The sequence below is a fragment of the Vombatus ursinus genome, unplaced genomic scaffold (assembly GCF_900497805.2).
Source record: "Vombatus ursinus unplaced genomic scaffold, bare-nosed wombat genome assembly UNPS02014941.1, whole genome shotgun sequence".
NCBI classification, from domain to species: domain Eukaryota; kingdom Metazoa; phylum Chordata; class Mammalia; order Diprotodontia; family Vombatidae; genus Vombatus; species Vombatus ursinus.
This window is the reverse complement of record NW_020954719.1, coordinates 9,046,574-9,072,582: the sequence shown is the minus strand read 5'-3', so window position 1 is coordinate 9,072,582 and position 26,009 is coordinate 9,046,574. Positions and strand designations below refer to the sequence as shown.

The 26,009-nt window shown below is 44.8% G+C and overlaps 1 protein-coding gene across 1 annotated transcript; it reads left to right on the top strand.

Moving 5' to 3' along the window:
• Positions 1–923: 923 nt before the first annotated feature.
• Positions 924–25,803, top strand: POU6F1 (POU class 6 homeobox 1). Its single transcript, XM_027844472.1, has 11 exons — positions 924–1,006; positions 5,446–5,544; positions 11,657–11,852; positions 14,843–14,964; positions 16,416–16,641; positions 17,250–17,494; positions 18,115–18,243; positions 18,574–18,774; positions 20,133–20,274; positions 20,850–21,018; positions 22,461–25,803. The coding sequence occupies exons 2-11, from the start codon at positions 5,497–5,499 to the stop codon at positions 22,804–22,806; spliced, it is 1,824 nt and encodes a 607-aa protein (XP_027700273.1). The 5' UTR covers positions 924–1,006; positions 5,446–5,496; the 3' UTR covers positions 22,807–25,803.
• The last annotated feature ends 206 nt before the right edge of the window (positions 25,804–26,009 follow it).

Below are 26,009 nucleotides of genomic sequence, written 5' to 3'. Positions count from 1 at the left end.
CAGAGAATAACCTGCTGAGTCAAGCATGTTATGGTCATTTTCCCTAGTGTCCCTAGCAGGACCCTTGATTGAAGGGTCCCTTGACTGGAGAAGGAAGGAAAAAGGAGGTGACCTTGAATCTCATTGGGCAGGGAAGTTGGCCAATATTTTCAGGGAACCGGGGGTGGGAGAAAGAGCAGGGTCGCAACCGTTATTCTCCCTCCCCACCCTTTCCCAAACCCAATGATAGCGCCCCTTCCCTAGAGTTGTACGACCGAGACTAGAAAGAAAGCGGCCGTCTAACTCTGAGTCCAGAAGCTATCCAGATTGGCATTCCTAATGCGAATGAAGCAACCGTACCTAGGACTCCAAAGCGCGGAGGTGGGGAGGTTAACTTGGAAGAGAGGGGATGCTCTCACTTTGCCTTGAGGTCGGATCCCAGGCTTTTACTCCCACTCACCCCCACACCCCCAACTAACTTCTTTCCATCCCAAGACCCAACCCATCCCACCGCCCCCTGGCGTCCAGCTGGAATGGTACAGCATGCGGCAAAGCTCTTTGCATAAATTATGTTCATGACGCAGCAGCTAAAAAAATTCCCAAGTAGCAGGAGGGAAAAAAGGCGAGGGGGGGGCGGGGGGAAGGGGGAGAGAGAAAGGTTTTTAAAAAAAGAAAAGAAAAATATCTATCCGACTGTCCCCCTTCTTTCCCTCCCTGCTCCCCAACCGCGCCCCCCTTCGCCCCCCGCCCTTGACAGCCCTCGGAGTTCCCCCACTTTCACTTGTACTCCCACTCCCACCCGGCGCGGGCCGGGGTCTAGGGGCGCGCGGGCGGGCGGCGGGTCCGGGCCGGCTCCGCGGCCGAGCCGAGCCCAAGCGAGCCCAGCTGCGCTGGCTCCTTTGTCTGCGGGCGGCTGGCGGCCCCGGCCCTCGGGCCCCTGGGCCCCCAGGCCCGGGCTGTGAGATGAGTCCCTAATCGGGGGGCGCCGAGCATTGGGGGCGAGGCGGTGGCGGCGGCTCCGGCTCCGGTGAGTAGCGGGGTCCGAGGCGGGGAGGGGTTTGCAGAGGGGGGGAGGGGGGCTGGGCAGGGGAGGTTTCGGGTTTGGTTAATATGCAATGCCCGTAATTAGCATAATTTATATATTTATGATAAAGAGAGAGAGAGAGAAAAAAAGGCAAGGGCCGGGGCGACGAGTAGCTCAGGGACCAGGCGACGGAGGGAGTTGGGACAGCGCATCGTTTCCCGCCGACTTGGGGGGCCCTGAGCCTGGGGGCCGCGCCCGTTCCAGCCCACTGACCACCTCAGACGCGAGTGGCAGAGCGCCCCGGCTAGAGATCCGGGCTGGGTTCTCCACCTTCTTCCCCTCCCCCTCCCCCAACACAGCTGGGGTAGAAACAGCAGTGGAAGTCTCGCGCCCCCCACCTTGCGGGAACAGCTCGTGAGCCGACCTGGACGCCAGCGTTCATAGAGGGCTAGGGTCAATCTGTCCCCCGCACAGCGGGCTGAGCCTCAGTTTCCCTCTTGGCTCTACTGGCTGAGCAGCTAGAAAACTCAAAGGGGGGCTGGGGTGGTAGGGACCTTGGGAGTAACTGGAAGGGTGGGAAGTGGGAGGGTCACTGGAGCTGAATAGGGCATGGGTATTTCATAAATATTTAATCACAATAATGATTGTTAATAAATAATCATAATAATCGGGCTAATGTGCCCCCCACCACAGAGAATGGAGACCCGAGGGAGGCGTCTCCTTCGGCCCCCTCCCCGCTTTGGATCCGCAGCAAATAGGATCTACCACATAGTGGCACACCCCAGCTGCAGCGGCGGCAATCTCTGAGTCTGGACAGGGTCGGGGGTCTTACCTGAGCAGCAGGAAACAAAGAAGTCTTAATAGAGAGAATTAACCCTAGCCACTTTTCCTAACTCTGTGTTCCAAAAATATATTGCCACCCCCCCCCATTGTCACCGGTGTCAAAAAAAGAAAAAAGCTCTCTGCCTTTCTTGAATTAGTCTATGTCTTAGCGAGGCTTTGTTCAAGTAAATTTAAGAGGTCAGGAGATCAACAATGTCGGAAATTCTAGTTTGAAGGAAATCCTGACCCAAAGACTGATTTCTTTCAGACTCAAGGGCCTATATTCTTATTCCTGCTTTAATATTTAATTAATTTCCTGCCTTTCCCCCGTGTAACAGCGACCAATACAGTGAAGTACCTCTGGGGAATGCTTGTATTTATTACAGGAGACCCTTATCTAGGACCCTGCTGCTGAAACTTTACTTGCCAAGCCCCTATGCAGCCTGAGACATTGACCAGGTACTGAAGGGTTGTGGATGGAGAGATGAAAGGAATAGTGAAACAGCAATGGTACCGGGGTAGGCACATACTGAAAAGTTGTATGCAGCTTGGGAACGTGCCAAAAAGAATTGAGAAGTAGCCATGAATGATTTTATAGGATTTGAGTTACTCTGTCTCTTAGGACAGTACAGTTAGTGTGGACATTGACTACAGCCATAGATGAAATATCTAGGGAGCTAGGTAGAGAGTGGTGGGCTTGAGGTTTTGTGAACATGGACATTTTTTTTAAGCTCACCACTCATTTCCTTGGAAACATTTTCAAGTGACCCCAATCCTGAAGGGGGGGGGGGGCTGAATACCAAGCAAAGAAAAGCTAAGTGTTGAAAGTAGCTTCCAGGAATATAATTATGCATAAGCTCAAAGCATCCTGAAATCTAGTAAGGGGTATGATGCTTTTGTCCTCTTTTCTTCTCTCTTCTCCTGAAATGGCTCAGGTTGGAACAGGGCAGAGATGAGAAGAAACAGAAGCAAATGTATGCAGTCTTTTATTAGGTTGGTCAGTATTGTTTGCCTGGCAATGTTTTGGATGGTGAATGTCAGGGTATGAAAAAGAAAATTGAATGCCAGTGCTACTACCCCTTCATTTCATTCGATTTCTTTAGTCATTGGGACTGCAATTCCTTGTACTGTGGTCAATTCTTCTTTCCAGAAAGTTTTGCAAAGTCTCTTCCTGTTCTTATCTCCATTTTACATTCAGTGAGCCTGAGGCCTGAGGCAGATACTCTTGAGCACAAGATAAACTTGAGGCTCTTTGAAATAACTTAAACTTGAAACCTTCTGGTTTCCTATCTGTTCTGGTCCTTAGGTCCCAGAATCATTAGTCAGCCTCATTCCTGATTTTTCCACAGATGGAAAAGGAAATCCTGGACCTGGGGTGAGGCTAGAGGTGTACCGCATTGCTCTTTGCCATGAGCCATTGAATTGGAGTATTTTTTAAAATGTAGAGCAGAAGCCCCTTTGGCTCCACAGAAAGACTTCAGAAAGTCTCAAGCTGTGCAGATGAGGAACTTATTACCAAGATATAAGGATTCCTGATCCTAGTCCTAGAGATCTAGTTAACAATAGATCTATTGATATTTTCAACTCTGACCTCTCTTTCAATGTCTAAACCTACATATTCTACTGCCTATAGTATATCTCTTCCTGAATATATTCTACCACTGCCTCAAGTTCAGCATGTTCAAAGCAGAACTTATTTTCTTTTCTCCAAAACCTGCAATTTTATCCGTGGCATTGCCTTTGACTTTTCCCTTGCCTTTACCTCCTAAATTCAGTCATTAAGTACTGTTGCTCTTATCACCAAAACATCTCTCATGTCTGTCTCCTTATCTCTGTTCCCACTTCCACTGTGGTTGTATGGTAGTATGAATAGTATACTATCCACCAGTGCTATTAAAGTAACCTAGCTAGTGTCCTTATCTCCAACTTCTCCCGACCTACAGTCCATCCTTCATACAACCGTCAGATGATGTTAGGATGGTCATCAACCATCCTTGTGCACAGGTTTATTTCTGTTGTTCCTCTGTTTGAAAGACTTCTTTGGCTATCTAGTACCAGAATTATGAAATTCTAAGTCATTTTAGCCAAACAATAAAGGGCAACCTGCAATTTTCTAGCATCCCATCCTTTACTTTTTACTTTCCAATTTATGTTTTCTTTGGTCTAATATTAAAAGTAGATTACTTTCCTTGAGCAGACACATGCTGATGATAGCCCCCCCCCAAACCATGTGGAGTGGCAGATATAATGCCAAAGTAGGGATAAAAATTACTGGTTATGCCACAGTCAACAGAACTGACTGTAGGTCTCCCTCATTTGGGAAAGTGAGTTACTCACAGAGTTGAACTAAGTCATGTGAATGGGCAACAAAATTTAGAGCATGCTGCCACATTGACATGAACTCAACAATGTCAAAACCCAACGGCAGCTAGGTGGTGCAGTGGATAGAGCACTGGCCCTGAGGTCAGGAGGACCTGAGTTCAAATTTGGCCTCAAACCAAACACTTAACATTTGCTAGCTGTGTGACCCTGGGCAGGTCACTTAGCCCCAATTGCCTGAAAGTTTAAAAAAAAAAAAAACCAGTGTCAAAACACAAAGTGAAAATATAATGCTATCAGTTGCTCAGCTCTTTTCCTGGTAGTGGTACCCCAGGCAAGCTATGCCCCAGCTTATCCCGATTTCCAGCACCCTCTACCTAATCAGTGGGCTCCCTAGTATCAGTCTGGCAGTGTTGCAGTCTCTCTTCACAATAATGCCATAATAATAAATAATAAATAATAAATAATCTTCCCACAGTCTCTCCTGATTGAATTTGTTTCAATCAGTTAATTTAAGGGTACATCCGATACTGCTTATCCCAGTCTTTGAGGATAGCTTGTTTTTATGCTATCTGATTTGACATTTTGCTGCTTGAGGCCAATACTTAGCAAATGCTTGATTCCTTCTATTCCCTAAGTATTCTTCCTTGGTGTTGGTCAACTCTGACCCAAAGGAATTGTCATGAACTCAGACTCCAGGAGGCAGACACGTCACATTGTCTGAAAATAATGAGTGAACATTTTGGAGAAGAATCAGTGCCAAGGATAGAGGCTCTCCTGCCTGATTGTGTGTGTGTGTGTGTGTGTGTGTGTGTTCTGTATGAATTCTCCTTTGTGCCTCATGTTTTATCTTTATAGTCAATGCGTGATTCTTTACCCCAATAAAGTGGAGACATGTATGTCATAAATTTAAAAATGAAAAACCCAGCGGATTATATAATATATATTTCTCTTTGGCTTTAGAAATATGTTTTATCCATATGTACGAATGTGGATGCATTTTATGATCTGGAAATTCACAAATTTTTATACTGAATAATGGAATCTACACTGAAAAGATTTGGTCCATGTGGAGCTGGAAAACTGTCCAGCTTCCCTCTCTCTAGCACTGATATCTCCAATTTTCTGTAGAGACCTTCACCTCCAGGTATACTGAAAGAATTCCAGATTCTTTCTCATCCTCATCCAGTTCATTGGTCCAGTTCCCCATCCATTTGCCTCTTTCCATTTGATGGACTGTATCTTAGGGGATTATATGGCTGCAATACATAATCCTTTGCTTTTTCCACCACCCCTTGCAGGATGCTCTGCTTGGTGAGCTTGCCTCACCACCATACCCCCTCCGAGTGACCATGGATCCTGGAGCAGGGTCTGACACATCTCTGACTGTCAACGAACAGGTAATAAAAATAGCTCACAATTCTGTAGTATTTTCATTTTCACGAAATACTTGCTTCACAATAGCCTGATGAGATAAATAGCAAGTATTTTTCTTTATTCTCTTAATGAGAAAATCAAGACTTAGTGTTTAAGAATTTCAGATTACAAGTCAACTCTTTCTACTACCCCAGGTATTGAAAGGGAAGGAGTGAAGCACACAAAGACAAAAATACAAGAATAACTCACTCATTTGGGGGGGGGCGGGGCTAGGCAATGGGGTTAAGTGACTTGCCCAGGGTCACACAGCTAGTAAGTGTAACTCACTTATTTTTTATAATTTATAAAACTTCTTCTGCACAACAGCCCTGTATAAGTATTATTATCCCCATTTTAAAGAGGAAACTGGGACTAGAAAAGGTTGAGACTTGCCTATGGTCATACAACTAACTTGTAAATACAGAGTGTCCCAAAAATCTTAATCTAGTTTTAAGCTTTAATAGTTTTAATAGCTTAAAACTTCACTAAGACTTGTAGTTCTTTCATTAGATTGCACAGCCTCTCAGATGTGAGGAGGATTGGAAAGAGGGTTTGGAGTTGTCATAACCATCCAGAGCCCAACTCTGACATAGGCTTACCTCAAGTTCCAGAAGCCTTGGTGGATGACATTGGTCTTTTTTCCTCACTCTTTGTTCGTGAGCTGAATTAGAGCCTTTTCCACCAGGTTATCCTGAGTAGTTTCCAATTGTGGAAACCCTAACCCTTGGGGGGGAGGGGCAAGGTGTCCTAGTGTGGCCCCAGACATGAGTGATGTGCAGGGCAGGAGTGGCTGGCCAACGGCTTTCAAAATGTTCAAGTATATCTTCTATGCTTCCTTGGCTCAGTTTGAATGATTTTTCAATGTGCACAGGTTTGGAGAGAGAGCTCTCAGGTGTTGTGCCAAGTTCTGGGGTGGAAAAGTTCAAGTCTGCCACAGACTCTAGGGAATTTGTGACCATTCCATGAGTGTGGGATCCCTTGGAGCCTGAGAGTTCCCCCAGGCAATAACATGGCAAGGATATATAGATTTGCTGGCCTCAACCAATCAGTTAATCAATCAATAAGCACTTAATAAGTGCCTACTAAGCACTGTGCTAAACACTGGGGATACCAAAAAAAAAAAAGGCAAAAGACAGTCGCTGCCCTCAAGGAGCCCACCATCTAATGGGGGAGACAACATGCAAACAAATATATACAAACAAACTATAAGCAGGATAAATAGGAAATAATTAACAGAGAGATAGCACTAGAATTAAGAGAAGTTAGGGAAGGCTTTCTGTAGAAGATGGGACTTTAGTTGGGATAAAAAGGAAGCCAGAAAAGTCCATAAGTGGAATTGAGGAGGAGAGTATTCCAGGCATGGGAGACAGCCAGAGAACATGCCTGGAGCTGAGAGATGGAGTGTCTTGCTCGTGCTACAGCAAGAAGACCTATGACACTGGATTGAAAAGCTTGTGGCAGGGAATAAGATGTAAGAACACTGGAAAAGTAGGAAAGGGTTAGGTTATGAAGGGCTTTGAATGCCAAACAGAGAATTTTGTATTTGATCCTAGAGGTGATAGGGAGCCACTGGAGTTTATTGAGTAACTGTATGATATGATCAGACCTGCACTTTAGGAAAATCTCTTTGGTAAATTAATGGAGGATAGAGTTACATGGGAAGAAACTGGAGGCAGGCAAACCCACCAGCAGGCTGTTGTAGTATTCTAGGCATGAGGTGATGAGGACCTAGAGTGATGGTAATGTCAGAGGAGAGAAGGTATAAGAGAGATGTTGCAAAGGTAAAATCTAGAGGTCTTGGCAACAGACTGGATGGGGGAGGGGGAGTGGTAAGATATAGTAAGGAGTCAAAGATGACTCCTAGGTTGTGAACTGGGGCAGCTAGGAGGATGGTGTTGCCCTCTACAGCAATAGGGATGGTAGGAGGAGGGTGGGGATGGGTTTAGGGAGAAAGATAAAGAGTTCTGTTTTGAACACGTTTCCTTTAAGATATCTAATAAATATCTATTTCAAGTTGTCTGAAAGGCAGTTGAAGATTTGAGATTGCATGTCAGCAGAGAGGTTGGGGCCGTTGGTTTTGGCAACTAAGAGATCACTGGTAACTTTAGAGAGAGCAGTTTTAGTGGAATGATAAGGTCAGAAGTGGAATTGTAAAGGGTTAAGAAGAGAGTGGGAAGAGAGAAAGTGGAGGCACCTGTTGCAGATAGCCTTTTCGAGGAATTTAGCTACAAAGGGCAGAAGAAATATAGAATGATTGTTAATGGAGATGGAAGGATGAGTAAGGTTTTTTTTCAGGATGGTGGAGACATGGGCATATTTGTAGACAGTAGGGAATGAGGTAGTAGAGAGGAAGAGATTGAAAGTAAGTGATAGAGTGGAGATGACAGAGAGGACAATGTGTTGGAGAGAAGATGGAATTCGATCACTTGAACAAATAGAGGAGTTACCCTTGGTAAGGAGTAAAGCCACTTCACCATGTGAGACAAAGGTGAAGGAAGAAAGAGCAGCAGAAAGTGTCTAAGTGATAGGAGATGAGGAAGAAGAGAAAAGAAGGAATTCACAGGGAATAGCCTCAATTTTTTTCTGTAAAATATGAGTCAAGGTTCTCAGATAAGAGTAGGGGGTTTGAGGAGAGATGAAAAAGTTTAGAAGAGCCACTATGGAAATTGGGGTAGTGAGTTGATAAGGCAGGCATAGAAGGATTACTTAGCAGCAGTGGGAGCCCAGTTGAGGTTGTATAAAATAAATTTGTAGTGGACCTAATCAGAATAGTTGGGTGATTTGTGAATTGTAGACCAATATGAGGCAGCTATGTGGTACAGTAGCCAAAAAAATATAATGCCATCTTGGGCTCCATTAGGAGAGACTTTGTTTCCAGGAATAAGAAGGTTAAGGTCCCATAAATCTCTTGTCAGATCTCATCCAGAGTATTGTATTGAGTTTGGGGCACATAATTTAAGAGCATTGATAAGCTGGAGAAAGTCCAAAGGAGGGCAACCAGGATGTGGAAGGGCCCCAATCCCATTTTGTATGATTGTTTGAAGAAATTGAAATCTAATCTAGAGAAGGGAAGACTCAAGGGGGGCATGATAGCAGTCTTCAGATATTTGAAGGGCTGTGTGTCCTTTGGAAGAATGATTGGATTTGTCAGGTTTGGCCCCATGGATCAATACCAGGAAAAAGTTATAAGGATGAAAATTTAGGCTTACTGTCAAGGAAAAAATTTTCCTAACAGAGCTGTCCCAAAGTCAAATGGGTTGCCTTGAGAGGTAGCAAGTTTACATTCCATAAAGACAAACATTATCGGGTATCACTTATTGGGAATGAATTCCTTTCAGGTATGGCTGGGACTGGATGTCTTTAAGGTCTTTTCCAACACTAAAATTTTGAGATTCTGTGAAATGATTAGGTTGCTATCTGAGCTGTGCTAACAGACTCAAGGACGTCGTGAGCAGTTGTAGAACCATGTTTCAGGGATATAAATTGCAAGGAAATTCTGACCTTATCTCTTCATCCCAGAATCTGTTAAAAAGAAAAGAAAAAAAAAACTTTGTAGGTCCCTCAGCTAACTCCCAGCTGCAAGATGGACATAGCCATTCACACTAATTAGATGGCAACTATAATCATTCCAGCAAGATGGAGGATCTCCAGTCCTTATCAACTCACACCCTCTAGACCTCCAGATATTGCTATCTGACCTGCCAACACCTTCTAAGGATCCCTGAGGCTTCATGGTCCCTGTTGCTGTACTCTAAGGACCACTAGGTCCTTCCACCTGCTCTTCAGCTAAACCCTCCTGTACGTGTTGTTTCTCTCAAAGAATGTAAGCTCTTTGTGAGCAGGGATTATCTTGTTTTTTTCTAGATGCATCCCAAATGCTTACTCTGTACTTGGCACATAGATCACTAGGCTCACCTTAGAGGTCATGGGAACACCATGAAATCTGTCCCTCCTCCCCAAATATGCAAAAGCACATAATAAGCACTTAAATGCTTTTTTCATTCATTGGAAAAACAACTTTGTCTTTAGGGGAATTTCTTATTGGGAACTAGGGGAATTTCCTGACCCAGCTTATGCAGTGAATTCTGTGCTAGGGGCCTTCACAGGTTTGCCTCATCTCTAGAGATATTCATGCAGTGTTAGAAAAGGGATATTTCACATTGTGCCTATGTGGGATCCTGCACTTCTTGCACTTTTTAAATCCAAGAGAAGGAGCATTTTAGACATTTTAGACATTGTAGAATTGTAGAAATCAAAGCTTTTACAGTGGAGGAGAAGGGGGGGAGGTGAGGGGGAGTGAGTGAACCTTATTCTCATCAGAATTGGTTCGAAGAGGGAATAATATACACACTCAATTGGGTATAGAAATTTATCTTACCCTATAGGAAAGTAGGAGGTGTAGGACATAAGAGAAGGGGGGGTGATGGAAGGGCAAATTGGGGAAGAGGGTAGTCAGAAGCAAAATGCTTTTGAAGAGAGAATAGAATAAATGGGGAGGTGAAAATAGGATGGAGGGAAATACAGTTCGAAATAGTAATTGTGAAAAAAAATTTTGAAACAATTTTCTCTGATAAAGGCCTTATTTCTCAAACATAATAGAGAACTGAGTCAAATTTATAAAAATAAGAGCCATTCCCCAATTGATAAATCATCAAAAGATATGATCAGTTTTCAGATGAAGTAATCAAAGCTATCCAAAGCCATATGAAAAAAATACTGAAACTCACTATTGATTGGAGAAATGCAAATTAAGCAAATTCTGAGGTACTACCTCATACCTATTAGATTGGATAATAGGACCGAAAAGGTAAATGACAAATGTTGGAGAAAATGTGGGAAAAATTGAGACTTTAATACATTGTTGATGAAGTTGTGAACTGTCCAGCAATTTGGAACTATGTGCAAAAGGCTATAAAACCATGCATACCCTTTGACCTAGCAATACCACTACTAGGTCTATATTCCAAAAGAGATTAAAAAAAAAAAAGGAAAAGGACCTATATGTGCAAAACTATTTATAGCAGCTCTTTTCTGGCAGTAAAGAATTAGAAGTTGAGGGGAAGCCCATCATTTGGGGAATGGCTGAACAAGTGGTGGTAAGTAATTATGATGGAATACTATTGTGCTATAAGAAATGATGAGCTGGATGCTCTCAGAAAAACCTGGAAAGACTTGCATGGGCTGATGCAAAGTGAAATGTGCTGGATACAAAGTAATAGTAATACTATAAGATGATCAGCTGTGAATGACTTAGCTATTCCCAGCAATACAGAGATCCAAGAAAACTCTAAAGGATTTATGATGAAAAATGCTATCTATCCCCAGAGAAAGAACTGATGGTATCTGAATACAAATTGAAGCATACTTTTTTTTAACCTTCTTTCTTTTTCTTGAGTTTTTTTTTGGTCTGTTTTCTTTCACAATATTACTATTATGGACATGTTTTGCATGACTGTGCATGTATAACCTATATTGAATTGCTTGCCTTCTCAATGGAGTGGGGGAGTAGGAAGGGAAGAAGGGAGAGAATTTGGAACTCAAAGTTTTAAAAATAAATGTTAAAAATTGTTTTTACATGTAACTTGGGGAAAATAAAATACTGAATAAAAGCTAAAAAAAAAAAGAATTGTAGAAATCAATGCTCTCAGAGTTGAAAACAACCTCATAGGTTAGTGTGTACAAATTCTACCTGAACATAAGTCACTCCTAACAAAAGCCCTGATAAATGATCATTTATCTTTCTCTTGAAGATATCTAGTGACCCAGAAATTTACTATCTTCCAAAGCAGCCCATTCTACTGGACCAGCAAATATTTAAACTTAACAGCTAGGCAAAGCGGGAATTTGTTTGATCTGCCCACTAAAGATTATTCTGCCATGTAACAGGGTGAGGGGGCAACATTTTCTTTAGAAATATGTCTTGGGGAAATTGCATCTGGGGTTTCTGTCACACAAATCACTTGGGCATAAGGCTTTCCTTCTTAAGTCCTGATTTTCCTCTCTCCTTCCTGCCCCACCTGAGGATAGAGCTTTAAGCCCCAGGGGCTGTAACTCCGGCTATCTCCCCTGTCAACTGTCCCCACCCTTTTCTTGCAGGTCATCGTGATGTCTGGTCATGAGACAATCCGAGTACTAGAAGTTGGAGTGGATGCTCAGCTCCCAGCTGAAGATGAAGGCAAAGGCCTGGAGAGCATGGCAGCTGACACCTCCCAGAGCGGTGGCCCCACTGAGGCAGAGAAGTCCACCCAAGAAACAGGACCCGAAAATCCAGACCCCTCTGCAGAGGCAACTGGTATAAAGCCACCCTTCCCATACCATTGCTCTTTGATTTCCTCCCTATCTCCTATGCCACATTGTCCCAGGGATAAATATGAACTTCTGGGCCCCAGTTCACATCAGAATCTTGTTGACCACTTGTATATCACTATTTTCTAACCATAGTTTGGCCTTCTTGCTGGTTAGCGGGTATATAGCAAACTCCTTGTCTACAGGAAATGGTTTGCATTTCTGCCCAGCCCACTACTGGGTTAGTATGAATTAGGGTAAGGTAAGAGGAAAGGAGATTTTATATTTTGGGTCTAAATAAATCCTTTGGGAATTAAAGGGCTAAACTAGGTTATCATGCTCATCTTAGAAAGCATGGGAACACCATGAAATCTGTCCCCCCAAATATGTAATTTTATTTGTAATATGGAGTAGCTAGAGGACAGAATAGATAGGGGACACTGGGCAGAAATCCCAGCTTTACTATCTTGAGTTAGTCTGAAGAAACTTTTCAGTCTAGGTAACTCGTTGGAGTGTATAATTGTTCTCCCCTTTCCTCCCCCACAGTGGGCCTGAATTTGTGATGATATAGTCACACTCGTTCACCTAGCTCTTTCTGTACTAATGGTACACATTTGTGAGACTGTAGATGCTTAAGGTTACATGGAACAAGGTTAGGGAAACCACGGAATAGGAAAAAAAAAGCTAACTGACCTATGTGGGGTTCAAATCTATGACCTTGGCCACTCAAGTACAATATGCATAACACCTAAGTTAACTTTCATTGTTGCTTCTCAAAGAGTCCGGGACTCTTTCTAGTTCCACAGGAAGCTGCCTCCAGTCCACACAAGATACCCCTAGAACTATGATTCATATGCTCTCCCCTATGTCTATTTGGGGTTTATCTCTTATTAAAAACATTCATCAGATTAAAGGCCCAACCACCACCAACATTAAACATCACCACCGCCACCACTGCCTGGGGCTGGGGCTCTGCAAATGGCAAGGGAGAATGAACAAAGGTGAGAAAAGACAGATCTCCAAGAAGCAACAGCAACATTTTAACCAAGCATTTGCCTAAATACAAAACTATATGTGAAACAATATTGAAATATTTTTGTGGCCTTCCCTTCCAGCACTCCCTCCCTTTTCCTGCACTTGCTGAGTTTGGGAATGAGAATCAGTTGAATGATATCCATTCCTCTACTATCTAGTATCCCATGGATCAGAGTGGCACCCCATACACTTGTCCTGTCTGAGGAAAATAAGACCACTGCGTCCAATGATCCCTTTTCGTCTTAACATAGCTGCTAGAACCTGGCTTCTGGGCTGACCCTCAGCAAAATTGTGAAATGTGTATTCAGCACCTCCTAGTTTCCCCATTCTGTGCTCATTTGCCCTTTTGTGATTCCCAATCTTCAGTGCCCTTTTACCTGTCATCCAAACCTGCTCCAAAGAAGCACACTAGTATATCATTTTAAACATTGGTATGATTTTGATTCAATGTGTTACTTTTCACAGGGACATTTTCCTTTGAAGCATTATTCATCATACACTGCAAGGCTTTGTCCCCTGCTAAATCATTGAGATAGTGGGAAAGAAATTTGTACAAATCAGATCTCACAGGCAGCTATCTACTCATATATTTGTACCTGCTGAACATCTTTCTGGGTCTGTGTGGCACAAAGAGGTTTTCCACCAGGTGACTGTCACACCCCTGGGTAGACTAGGGAAGTAGCTAAGAACTCTTGCCTAAAGCAAAGCTCTAATAGTACATCCTTTAGAAAACCAGAGAAGCTAATTGTTCAGTGGCCTTGGTAGCAGGCGCCTGAGATGGCTGAAAGGAAGCAGGCCAGGTCTGACAGTGACTCAGTGGAAGCATCTTGGCTCAAAGAGCATCCTAGTGGAAAGAGAAGAGTGGTATTTGCCATCCTTTCCAACCCTAGTACAGACTTAAAAGCTTGTTGGCTCACAGTAGGGGGAAAACCAGTGAATTCTTTCAGACTATTTCAAATAGTCAATCTTTTTTCTCTTCCTTCCTCTCCCAACCATGCCAACTACCTCTGATGCACCCCTGTGAACAAAGTTTTTTAGGTATAAAGTAACCAGATTTTATTCTTTTGATCCCTCTCTCTCAAAGCTAAATAGTGACCTTATTATCTGGTCTTCAGAGTACCTTAAGGAAGCTCTTCCTTCCCTCTTCTTAAGTCCTTATTCTTCCTTCCATTCTCTCTCTTTAAAGGACCCAGAATATTGACCTTCAAGTTGTTTTTTTCTGCCAGCTATATCCATCTATTTGGTCTCTTTCACTTTAAAAACTTAGAACCTGGGCATTGAAGGGAACATGCAAATCCTTATAGATATATTTGCAAAGTTATAGGGAATAATAACAGCCTACACTCAGTTTTCTTGTGGTTCATCAGAAGATGGACTGTAACACAGTAAGACAGGTTTTTGTGCCCTACAAATCCAGGAAAGGGATCAATCTATGTTCCTGAATTTCTGGGATAGTAGCATCCTAAGCTATGGATGCCGATGGAGTTCAAGACAGAGAGAGACTGATCCCCCCCCCCCCCCCCCCTCCCCATCTGTACTGTATTTAGCTTGGGGGAGAGGCTAACTTTAACTTATTGTATTTACCATGGGCAAATGGGCTTTCCAGCAATTTCCATTTTCTTTGCCAGGAGTAGTTGGAGAACCCTTCTCTCCTACCCATCTACACTCCATTGTTTATCTAGGGCAGGGATGAGGAATCTGTGTCCTTGAGGCCACACGTGGCCTTCTAAGTCCTCCTGTGCAGTTCTTTGACTGAATCCAAACTTTGTGAAACTTCTCTTAGCAGGTTCCCCACCCCTATCTAGGGAAACACAGTGACAAGCATTGGGCAATAATTAATTCTAGGGTTATTTAGTCAGATATTGGGGGAGAAGGGAGCAGCACTTCTAGCTGATGAGTTTCTCTTGACTACCTCTTTCTGACTCACTCCCATTTCCTTGTCTCTCTTGTTCCCATGTAAAGTGAAATCACTGACTGGGATCACACCCAGCCCTGTGCCCACTGCTGCCACCTTTAACCAAGTATCTAGTCAGCCTCCAGCACCACAGACCCTGACACCACTGGCTGTACAAGCCACTCCCCAGGTAAGCACCATCTAGGGATCTTCATATTGGGCAGAAAGGGGGAAGCTAGCATAAAGGGGAGGAAATAAGTTACTGGAATGAAGTTTTTTTTTTTTTTTAAGCCTGGCTCTGGAATGGGCTATGGGTTTGGGGAGGGAATAGCCCCTGAGAACAACTTTCCCTACCCTCTCCACCTTCCCCACTCCAACACACACATAGTACATACACACACTTTTCCCTGTCTTGGTCTTTGGCCTGCTCTAATACAGTGTCTAGGATTTCAGTCTCTCTGTCATAGACACTGACTAAAAGGGAGACTGGGCTTGAATTTGCCATTGAAAATCATTCACTGGACCAGATATTCCTCCATCCCACTCTGCCCATGAGGCAGGCCCTTGGTAAAAGCAAAGTCTTTTGAAAGTTATATTATTTCTTTAGGCTACTAGAGTGTTTATTAGTCCACTAACTGAGAATCTTTCTAAATTGTACACTGAGTAGGACCCTATTGGGTCCCATTGGGACTCCATGGAGGCCCCAAACAGTTAACCCAATAACCAAAGCAATCCTACTTAGATTCTGGCTTAGACATGGCCAGAATCTGGCTCTGTGAGTCAGCTAAAATCCATTTGGGACCTTTGATCACTTACAAAGGTACACTAGATCAGGAGTTCTTAAAATAGTGAGTCCTGGCCCCTTTTGGTAGTCTGATGAAGCCCATGGACCCCTTCTCAAAAGAATGTTTTTAAATGCATAAAATAAAATATATAGGATTACAAAGAAAAGCAATTATATGGAAATACAGTTATTTAAAAAAAATTTAAGTTCATGGGTACCAGGCTAAGAACCTAGCCTCAGAGCCCAATTAACTCAACGCAGGCATTCTCCTTAACCCTAGAGCTTCTCTTAGATTTTCATATGGCCTTGGCCACACTGTACCCTTTCAAGCCCTGCTCTATTGGGATATTTTGAAGAGCCCCCAAGCCAAGAAGCCCAGATCAGATAAGTTTGGGAAATCTAGGAGATCCCTGCAGAAGAAAGGAGCCTATGGTCCAGTCCTGTCCATTTGAACAGGCCTTAGTGGAGCCATGCCTCTTTTTCCACATCTTGAAACTATTGCCCTAGGGCCAGGCCAGGGTCTGAGATTGGAGCACTATCCTTTTGTGACCCTTCTCTGTCCTCCTTTCCAGTTGGGACTGGGGAGAGGGAAGGTTCTGGTCTGTCAAAGCCCCACTCCCCTCAGCTAAATCTAGGGTGCAGGTGGCCTTGAAAGCCTTAGCTGTTCCCTTAACCCATCTGATCCTTTTCCTCTTCCCCCTGTCCCCCAAATGCATTGTTTATGCTTCCCCTTCCTCTTCCCCCTTGCCCCTCAAATGCATTGTTTATGCTCCCCCAGGTCTGGCAGGCCTGGTGCTCTTGGCTGTCAACGTTGATTTTTTTCTCTTTTCTTTTTGAAATCTCGTTTGCTTTTGCAGGTCTTGACTCAGGAAAACTTAGCAACAGTTCTGACAGGAGTAATGGTTCCAGCAGGAGCTGTTACTCAACCTCTTCTTATCCCCATCAGTATTGCAGGTCAAGTGGCTGGTCAGCAGGGGCTGGCCGTGTGGACAATTCCTACAGCAACCGTGGCTGCCCTCCCAGGACTGACCGCTGCTTCTCCCACGGGGGGGATTTTCAAACCGCCTTTAGCTGGTTTGCAAGGTAATGGCACCACCCCCAGGACAACACCGAGGCCACTCTCCCTCTGCCCCACTTCGTCCTCCCCTCCTGTGCATCCTCCATGCCAAGCTCAGAACCAGAAGCTCATCCTTGGGAAGACAATCCTAGAAACTGGAGCATACAGCCCAGAAACTCAGCCATGGAGGCCTCTGCACATCACAAGATTGGGGCTACAGCATCATGTGGGGGCCAAAGAGGCCTCTGGGCCGCAACCACAATTGTCTGTGACTGTTCCCTTATCCCTTGTCAGACTCTAAGAGGTCACCAGGTGACCAGCATCCTCAGGAGGACCTGAAGAAGAGTCAAGACCTGGCTTTAAAACCTACAAGTGTCTCAGCCTGATGGGAGGGGGTGGTTCTGGCAGATGGGTGAGAGATGTTGGCATGTGACCCCTTGCCTCCAAGGAAAGAGAGGCAGGGCAGCTGCCCTTCATGCCTTTGTCTCTCTACTGGGTTTTGTCTCCCATTCCCCTCTGGTCCCCTTTCCTCCTGCCTGCCTGCTGCCCTGTCTGTACCAGTGCCTGTGGGAATGGAACCAGTCCGGAGTACAGCAAGACATTTCAGCGCCCCTGTCTCTGCCTTGCTCCTTAGCGGCTGCTGTCCTGAACACCGCTCTACCAGCGCCAGTGCAGCCTGCACCGCCCCTGCAGGTTTCCCCGCCTGTCCAGTCCCGGCCTTCTGCTGCCCAGTCCCAGACGCTGTTCCAGCCCCAGCCACTGCTGCAGACCCCACCTGCCATCCTGCCACAGCCTGCTGCCACCCCTGCCCCAAAGCCAGCAGACACTCCTACACAGATCACAGTCCAGCCTGCAGGCTTCGCATTTAACCCAGGAATCGTAAGCTACCTCTCATACCCTCTGCTGACTGGGTCTGGTCCAAGTTTTGAGGCTTAGGAAAAAAGTTGTCACAACAGGAGTAGGGAAATCCCTTTTTTACCTCCCCCAGTTCAGGGACTTGAGCCATGTCATTCCAAAGCATACCCAGCATCATCCAGAAACCGACTCTCTCTTAGAAGTGTTGCTAACTCATCCTAGAGACCACCGAATTCTGCCCAGAAGACAAGGTGAATTCTCCAGATGCCAAATGGGTTGGGTGATCGGAGTGGGATTTTTGAGGATTGAAGATGTCCTGTGTGATGTCTCTAGGATAGGATAAAGGCAGGATTCAGATGAAAGCCAATGCTGAGGAGTCTCATGCCCGAGTAATGAGACCAATTAGATCTTACCATCAGCCCAACAGGATATTAGTTGCTACCCATCTGTCCTTTCCACCCTGCTTCCTGCCAACCAGCTGAGTCTAAACACTCAGCCCTGAGTCTGTGACTGGGTTAACAAAGGCCACATCTTCTGCAGAGCTCCTCTAATTCCCACCCCCCCCCGTTCCCTTTTCCTTCAGGTCTTCATTCTCCTATCCCTATCATTTGGGTTCTTATTTTAGTCATTTCCTCCTCCCACAGATCAGTGCTGCCTCCCTTGGGGGACAGACCCAGATCCTGGGCTCACTGACCACCACCCCAGTGATCGCCAATGCCATTCCCAGTATGCCTGGGATCACGAGTCAGATCTTGACCAACGCACAAGGGCAGGCAAGTGGATGAGTCCAGAGCTACAAGTTGAGCCATGGAAGGGCAGTGGGAGGTGGCATTAGAGTTGAATGTTAAAAGCAAAGGGGATCTAGAAAGATTCTCTGGATAGAATGGAGATGGAAGGAACACTAAGGGGAGCCATTGAACATTAGAGCTGGAAGGGACCTTGGAAATCTTCCAGTCAGACCTCTTCATTTTACAAATGAGGAAACTGAGGCCCTCAGAAGGCATAACCCATTGTCTGTCCACATGTGGATCTGGAGTGGCAGAGAATGATAAGATTTAATATCTGTCTTTAACCATAGGTCTACTTTTCTTGTCCCCTTTCAGGTCATTGGAACTCTCCCATGGGTGGTAAACTCAGCCAGCATAGCAGCCCCAGCTCCAGCACAGAATCTGCAGGTCCAAGCTGTGACCCCCCAGCTACTACTGAATGCCCAGGGTCAAGTGATTGCTACACTGGCCAGCAGCCCTCTTCCCCCTGCAGCTATCCGGAAGCCCAGTACCCCAGAGTCACCTGCCAAGAATGAGGTAAGGAAACTGAAGTGTTCTGTGGTAATCAGCCTGGGCCAGCAAGGCAAGGAAGAGTACTTGACAATTAGTCAGTAAGTATTTATTAAGTGCCTCCCATAGGCCAGGCACTGTACTAAGCGACAAGAATACAAAGAAAGACAAAAGACAATCCCTGCTCTCAAGGATCGCTCTGTTTAATGGAGTAAACAACATTAGAAGAACTATGTACAAACAAGATGGGATAACTTTAACATAGTTAATAGACTGGGCTATGGCTGAACAGCACATAGTCTCTATTAGGATCATATTTTATGAGCCATCAGTTCCTGGACTCACAATGCTAGAGCTACCCTTGGAGTGAAGGAGGCCAGTGCCCCAAATAGGCTGTATGTAAAGTGTCTCAGGACTCGACTGTGGTACTTGAAGAGTCAAGCTGGAAAGACCAACAAACCTTGGTGGTCGCCATTATCACTGATGATGATGATGATAGTAACAGCTTACTTTGTAAGTTTGACACTTACAGAACACATTCCCTGAAACAATCTTGAAAGGTAGATAGGTTAATATACAAGGAAACAGGCTTTCATATTCCCCTTGGATGCTGGTCCTCACTCCATACTCATGTGTGCAGACTTGATTGGTCTGAGCCTGAAATGGCAACAAGAGATGCATTGTGATTCTAGGTCATCCAGGGTCTGAAAGGTGTTAAATTCCTGAGCTTCTGGCATGGTGTTTAATTTATTTCAGAATTAATCAGGGAGGACTACTCTGGAACTCAGGACTCTTCCTGGAGTGAACTGACCTCCCTAGGAAGCCTTAGAAATAGATTTCATTCAATTTGCATTTATTAAGTGCCTACTATGTGCCAAGTACTGTACTATGTACTAAGATTGGCATAGTAATTGTGGATGTCAAAACAAAAATGTCATTTTCTTATTGTTTGTCATATAGAAAATTCATTCATGTTATAAGAAATTGAAGCATTAACTCCTAGTCAAACCCATGTTGATTTATAAAATTATTTTATAAAATATGCAATATCTCCACAAGTAAAAGTATGAAGATCTCCACAACTCTGCATTTCTTTTACTTACTAACAAATTGCATTAAAATGATGAATTCTTAATTATTAAAAAAGAATAAGAAGCATGTTTGATGGGCCCCTCTGGTAGCCTCTTACTCCATGTGGGTGCTATTGTTGGGCCATGATAGTATGGCATTGTCTCAATGCTAGTACAGAGAAAGGGGCCTCAGGAAATAAGGATTTCCTACTATTCTTACCCTTGAACTTGTAGCCACTTTTCATTGAGATAAGGGAACCATCCCCCTGAGATCAGGTATTTTGGCAGCAGAAGATGGGTTTGCTATCTCCTTAGGTGCAACCCATCCAGCCCACACCAGCTGTGTCCCAGCCAGCTGTGGTCATCACCAACCCAGCCCCAGCGGCCAAGCCTTCTGCTTCAGCTCCTATCCCTATTACCTGTTCAGAGACTCCTACTGTCAGTCAGCTGGTGTCTAGTAAGTATACTTGGCTGTAGGTGGGGCTGGGGAAGCAATTGGAGAGTAAGGGACTTCCACTGGGAGCTCATTTCTCCTCTAATGGCTGGTCTCCTCAAGGGCCCCATTGACTGTCTCTGTCATGGATAGATGATGAGAGAGAGGGCAGCTTCCTGGGATTAGCTTCCCTAGCTCCCATTCCTGTTAGTCTAGATACTGGGCATAGTAGTAGAGGCTAGTTGCCTTGCCCTTCCCTGTTGAACCTCTCACCCAGTATTTGCGGAATGTAGTGTCCAGAGTGAACTGCTTAGAGAAGGGGAAATGAAGAACTAGTCGTAAAGAAAATGGGGGAGGGTCCATGATCAGAGGCAGAAGCTTGTGGAGCTGCCTCCCTGGCTCCAGGATGGTTAGCTTGGCTGACTCTGAATACCCTTCCCCCTCCTCCCAGCCTGAGCTTAGGGTTGGGGTCACTGGTGTCTGAAGGATGCATGAGCCTTTTGCCAAATAGCGTGGTCTCTTGCTGTTGCTCTTGCTGCTGCTGTCTGTGATAGTTCTCATTTTATGCACCCCACCTGTGGTTCCTTCCTCTGGCCTAGAGCCCCAAGCCCCAAGTCTGGATGAAGATGGGATAAACTTAGAAGAGATCCGGGAGTTTGCTAAGAACTTTAAGATCCGGCGGCTCTCCCTGGGCCTCACCCAGACTCAGGTGGGCCAGGCTTTGACTGCCACAGAAGGACCTGCCTATAGCCAGTCAGCAATATGCCGGTGAGTTCTAGGTAGGGTCTTCAGTAGGGTAGGGGGAGCTGATGGGAGTCCCTGGCTGTACCAGAATTCAAAGATGCCCATGTATCCTGTCTTTTTCCCTATACTCCTCACACCTGACTTTTCTAAGATGAGGAAAGGTGTCCTAAGGGTATGACTTGAATCTCTAGAGAACTCTGTACTTCTAGGATTCCTCTAAGTCATCCCATAAAGCCTGAATTCTCTAGGGATTGAGTCAGGTTCTTCAGTTCAGGGCTTCCAGAGACAAAAGATACTCTGGGTATTCAGGTACTTAGCCACAAAGCTGAGAGCCAGGGTAGAAGCTCATCCCTTAATTATGGCCCTGCACAATACTGTTGTGTTTTTTTTTCCTGCAAGATATTCTTAACCCACTTTTGCTTCCATATCCTCCTCAATTCAACCCAACAACCAATTATTAAGCGCCTACTGTGTTCAAGGCATAGCCATTGGCCAGGGGTGGGAAACCTGCAGCCTCAAGTACACATGTGGCCCTCTGGGTCCTCAAATGTGGCCCTTTGGCTGAATTTCAGGGCCACACTTGAGGACCTAGAGGGCCACATGTGGCCTCAAGATCTCAGGTTCTCCACTCCTGCCTTAGTGTTGGGGATATAGAGACAAAAATGAAAGCAAGTTGCTGTATTTAAAGAGCTGACTTCCATTGGGGAGGAGGGCAAGGAGCTGAGTCGGGGGAATATAGCATCCCTGTGCAAAGTGTGATGATAAAGCGAAGGGACTGATTTTTCTTATATCCTCCATAAATAGACTCCAAAGAGTTCTAAGAAAGGAGCTCTAAAAATGTTGTGAGTGGATCCATGTGTAGTCTACCAAAGTGACTATTTTTGAAGGAGACTATTTATATTTGTATAAGTTCTGATAAATTTGTTTAAAAGTCATTCTCAATCATTTTAGTCATGTCTTGGATGTATGTTGAGGGAGGGAAATGGTTTTCCTCTCCATGTTCTTAGAATCTAGGAGAGTCTGACAATTCTAGAAGTTCAGACTTGGGTGAGAATGAGAGGGAAGATATTGGTGGTAAAGTCGTTCCTGTCCCATGTAAGGGGAACACCCGAGTTGAAGGGAGTCAGCATGGTGAAATGGAAAGAATACTGGACTGGGAGTCAGAAGACCTGGGTTCAAATTCCGACTCTGTCATTTACTAGCTGTGTTACCTTAGGGAGGTTATTTTAACCTCTATGGGCCTCAGTTTAGTTACCTGTAAAATGAGGGGGTTGGATTTCTAGGCTTCTTTAGTTACGTGTAAAATGAGGGGATTGGAGCCTCTAGGGTTCTTTCCAGCTTTAAATTATGGTGCTATGCCTTTGGGAGTGAAGGGTTATGATTGGGAAGCGGGGTGGGGTGGGTTTGGATGGGTCCAGACTACCTCAGCCTTCATCTCTGCTTCCCTGGGGCTGGGGCACCTACAGGTTTGAGAAGTTAGACATCACCCCTAAGAGTGCCCAAAAGCTGAAACCTGTGCTGGAGAAGTGGCTGAATGAGGCAGAGCTTCGAAACCAGGAGGGCCAGCAGAACCTGATGGAGTTTGTGGGTGGAGAGCCCTCCAAGAAACGGAAACGGCGCACATCCTTCACCCCACAGGCCATTGAGGCCCTTAATGCCTACTTCGAAAAGAACCCTCTGCCCACTGGTCAGGAGATCACGGAGATCGCTAAAGAGCTCAACTATGACCGAGAAGTTGTAAGGGTCTGGTTCTGCAATCGACGCCAGACACTTAAGAACACCAGCAAGCTGAATGTCTTTCAGATTCCCTAGGGGCTTAGTGGAGAAGACCACTCCCCTCCCCTAGGGCCTGTGTTTTAGCACTTTGTATTCTTCCCCTGGCAGCCAGCCTGCAACTGCCACTCCCTGACTGCAGCCAGCCCTTCACTTGGTGTAGCTGCATTAATCCTGGGTCACGGTACCCAGCAGAGGGCTGCATGCATGTCTGATGCCTGGCTCCTCCCTCTATCTGTGTCCCATGGCAGGGACAGGGAAGAGGGGCAGTTCTAAGGGCCCCAGATTCTTTGTAGAGGAGCCAAGCCAGAGGAGCCAATGATCTCTGGGGAAAAGCACTTTGCAAAAGTGGTTTTAAGGGAGGAATTCTAGTTGGGAACCCAAATGCCTGTCCCTGTGAGGGGTTAGCAAGTCCGAAGGGACACTGACCATTACACTCTTGTTTTCTGTGACACCCTCTGCCCGGCTCCCACTTCTCCTTTAGGTCCCTCTGTGGTTGTGTACAGAGGAACACAGTCTCATTGAGCCTCCTGATCCTGTCAGGTGCCCTGCCCCTTTTCAAGGATCCATGGGACAGGAATAAATGAAGCTTGGGGTGCTGTTCAGGAGATGGGTTCCCAGAGCCATGTCCTTGAATGCTGAACCCCTTTGTCACATATCTGTTACCACTCCCTTATCCTTCCTATCCCTACCCTTGTTCCTTTGGAAACAAATTGCACTAACACAGATTCCTTTATTCCATGCTTCTAATGGGAGGAGAAAATAGTGATTGCCAAGCCCCTAGCTACCCATGCCTTCAGTGGAACAGAGGTCCTGGGTCATTCTAGGGACCAACCAACCTCCCAGACTTGTATATAATGTCAGTCCCTGGCCTTTCCTTCATTCCTTCCACCCCCAACATCTAAGGAGAAAATTGTGCTTGGGCTGAGTGTGGTCTGAAAAACCCCGCTGACAAAGCAGTAAACTTTGGAGAAAAATGAGGAAGAGAATGTTGTGTCTTCCTCCTGTCAAGCACAGCACTGGGGCCTCCCCAGAGGAGCAAATTAAATTAAAAAGCAAACAAACCCAGACAACCAGGCCTGCCTCAGGAAAAGGAGCAAAACTCAGCAAGAGCTGATACTCCTTCTCCTAACATTCTTCCCTCTTCCTGTCCCCTCACCCAGAAGATTGAACTTAAACTTTCTCAATTAACTTCTTGCTCTAGACTCTAAAGATGAAATTCTCTTTGTTCAGAGGCCCAGCCCAAGTCTGTACTTGTAAATTCACCCTGTTATACCCCTGAATCATTTCAGATATGCTTAAAAAACAAAACAAAACACTGGCCTGTTTCCTTCTCCAAAATTTTACTCAGTTTTCTTTAGCTATTATAACATAGATTTGGCCGTATGACTTCAAAGGGTCAGACAGGACTTGTTTTTTTAGATAAACCTGATTTTGCTTACACAACTTACCACTCTACATCTTCCATTACCTTACTGAGTCAGGTCCCTAACAACAAAAGGGTACACCCTAGGGTTAGCCCACTCCCAAGTCCCCACATGCTCTTCCCATGGTTAGAATAGACTCCTGTCTTCTAAGAGGAGATTGTCCATTGCCCAGTTCACCCAAAATTTGGCTTACATGGAGAGGCAGCGTGGCAAACACAAGCCAGGATCTTGCAAACACATTGCAATTATGAGATCCACTTCCTGCTCCAGATTCCACTGGCATGCTCTACTTTTCTCCTTCATTTCCAACTCCCAGCTGAGATCTCCTAGCCCTGTGCACTGTCAACATTTCTTAATGGCTCTGTAGCCCTGCCAGTGATCGAAAGAAATGCATGTTCAGGGTTATTCTCCCTCATTCAGACCAAATCACCTGAGAAAGGAGAATGTGGTAGGGGGAAGAACTAGGATTTATTTCCCTTCACATTGCCTAAAGAGGAAAATAAACATGAGGAAAGAGAGGAGCTGTAGAGGATTATGAGCCAACATCAGAGAGAACATAGGGAGACATCTAGGGATTCACCTAGACAAGGTTTCAGTTTATGTCCCATTTTAGTCTACATCTGCACCTCTCAGAATTAGGTTAAATCCTAAACACCCTCTCAGTGGTGATCAGGATTCATGTAAATGATGCTTAATAATACCTGCAAATTGCCTTGAACCCCAGTGACTTAGGTGAGACTTAGCCTGACTAGCTTTTCTGTCTAAGACAGAGCTTTCAGGAGTGGGAAATGTGATGTCACTAATAGTGGGGTAGAAGCAGACTTCTTATTTTCCATCACTCCCCTGGAAAAAATATACAGACAACCCCACCGACCATTGGGAAAATAATTGCTAACATTTAAATAGCGCTTTAATATTTACAAAGTGCTTATTATCTATTATTAGCTTATTATGTCATTTGATCATTATAAAATGCCTCACTGCTCTTCTAGGTAATTCTATCAGTGGGAGTTCCAGGTCACTGTCTCTTTGAATCTTTTTCATTGTCAGGTACTGAGAGCAATTGGAATGAATTTTGGGAGTCTTTCTCTGGACTTGGAATCATAGCCAGTGGCTGCTAAGTGCATAATGGGAAGGGTGGAGGAAAAATTATTAGCTTTCTCTTTTTTTCTTTCTCTTTAGGAAGAAAGTCTAACTCTGTAGTTTTAAGGAGCTGATCCCTGTGCTGGGCACAAGGACATGACATTCCCATTTCAAAAAGGAGCAGAATAGTGGTCCCAAAAACAGTTGCCTAAAGGAACAGTGGGCTTGTTGGTCATAACCCTGAGTGACATACAAAATAAATAGGCATCCGGATAGACCACACAACACAACTAGGACTAAATATAGGAAGACATGCCATTTCTCAGTATGCCGACACCCAGATGCCCTCCTGCCTCATAGATCATATTTTGTTAAGTCCATTTCTCTCTGTGCTTATCTATCTGTCATGGGGCAAGGTCAGACCCTATGGTGTCAAGTGGTTGTCTTTTTTTCTGGTTGGGTGGGAGGAGAAGTATTTGATGTAGTTGTGTGAAATAAACAGTATTTTTTTTTCTTTTTCTATCAATCTAGTTGATTATCATTCACTGATTGGAATTAGATTCTATAGGAATCAGTATCTGCATCCAGGCTTCTCTAGAAGAGTAGTAGTAAATAGAATCTTTACCTGGCTTTGAGATTTTCCTTAGTGGACAAAATGGAGAGCTGAGACTAAGGAACAAACAGAGCCTCATTCCTTACTTGTGTGTCTCTTAGGAATTTGGAGTTGTAATG

Excerpts from the sequence above, each read along its gene's own strand:
- POU6F1 (XM_027844472.1), top strand. The coding sequence starts at position 5,497 with ATGGATCCTGGAGCAGGGTCTGACACATCTCTGACTGTCAACGAACAG. Across the intron at positions 11,853-14,842 it reads CCCCTCTGCAGAGGCAACTG|TGAAATCACTGACTGGGATC; the intron begins GTATAAAGCCAC and ends TCCCATGTAAAG. Across the intron at positions 18,244-18,573 it reads TGACCAACGCACAAGGGCAG|GTCATTGGAACTCTCCCATG; the intron begins GCAAGTGGATGA and ends GTCCCCTTTCAG.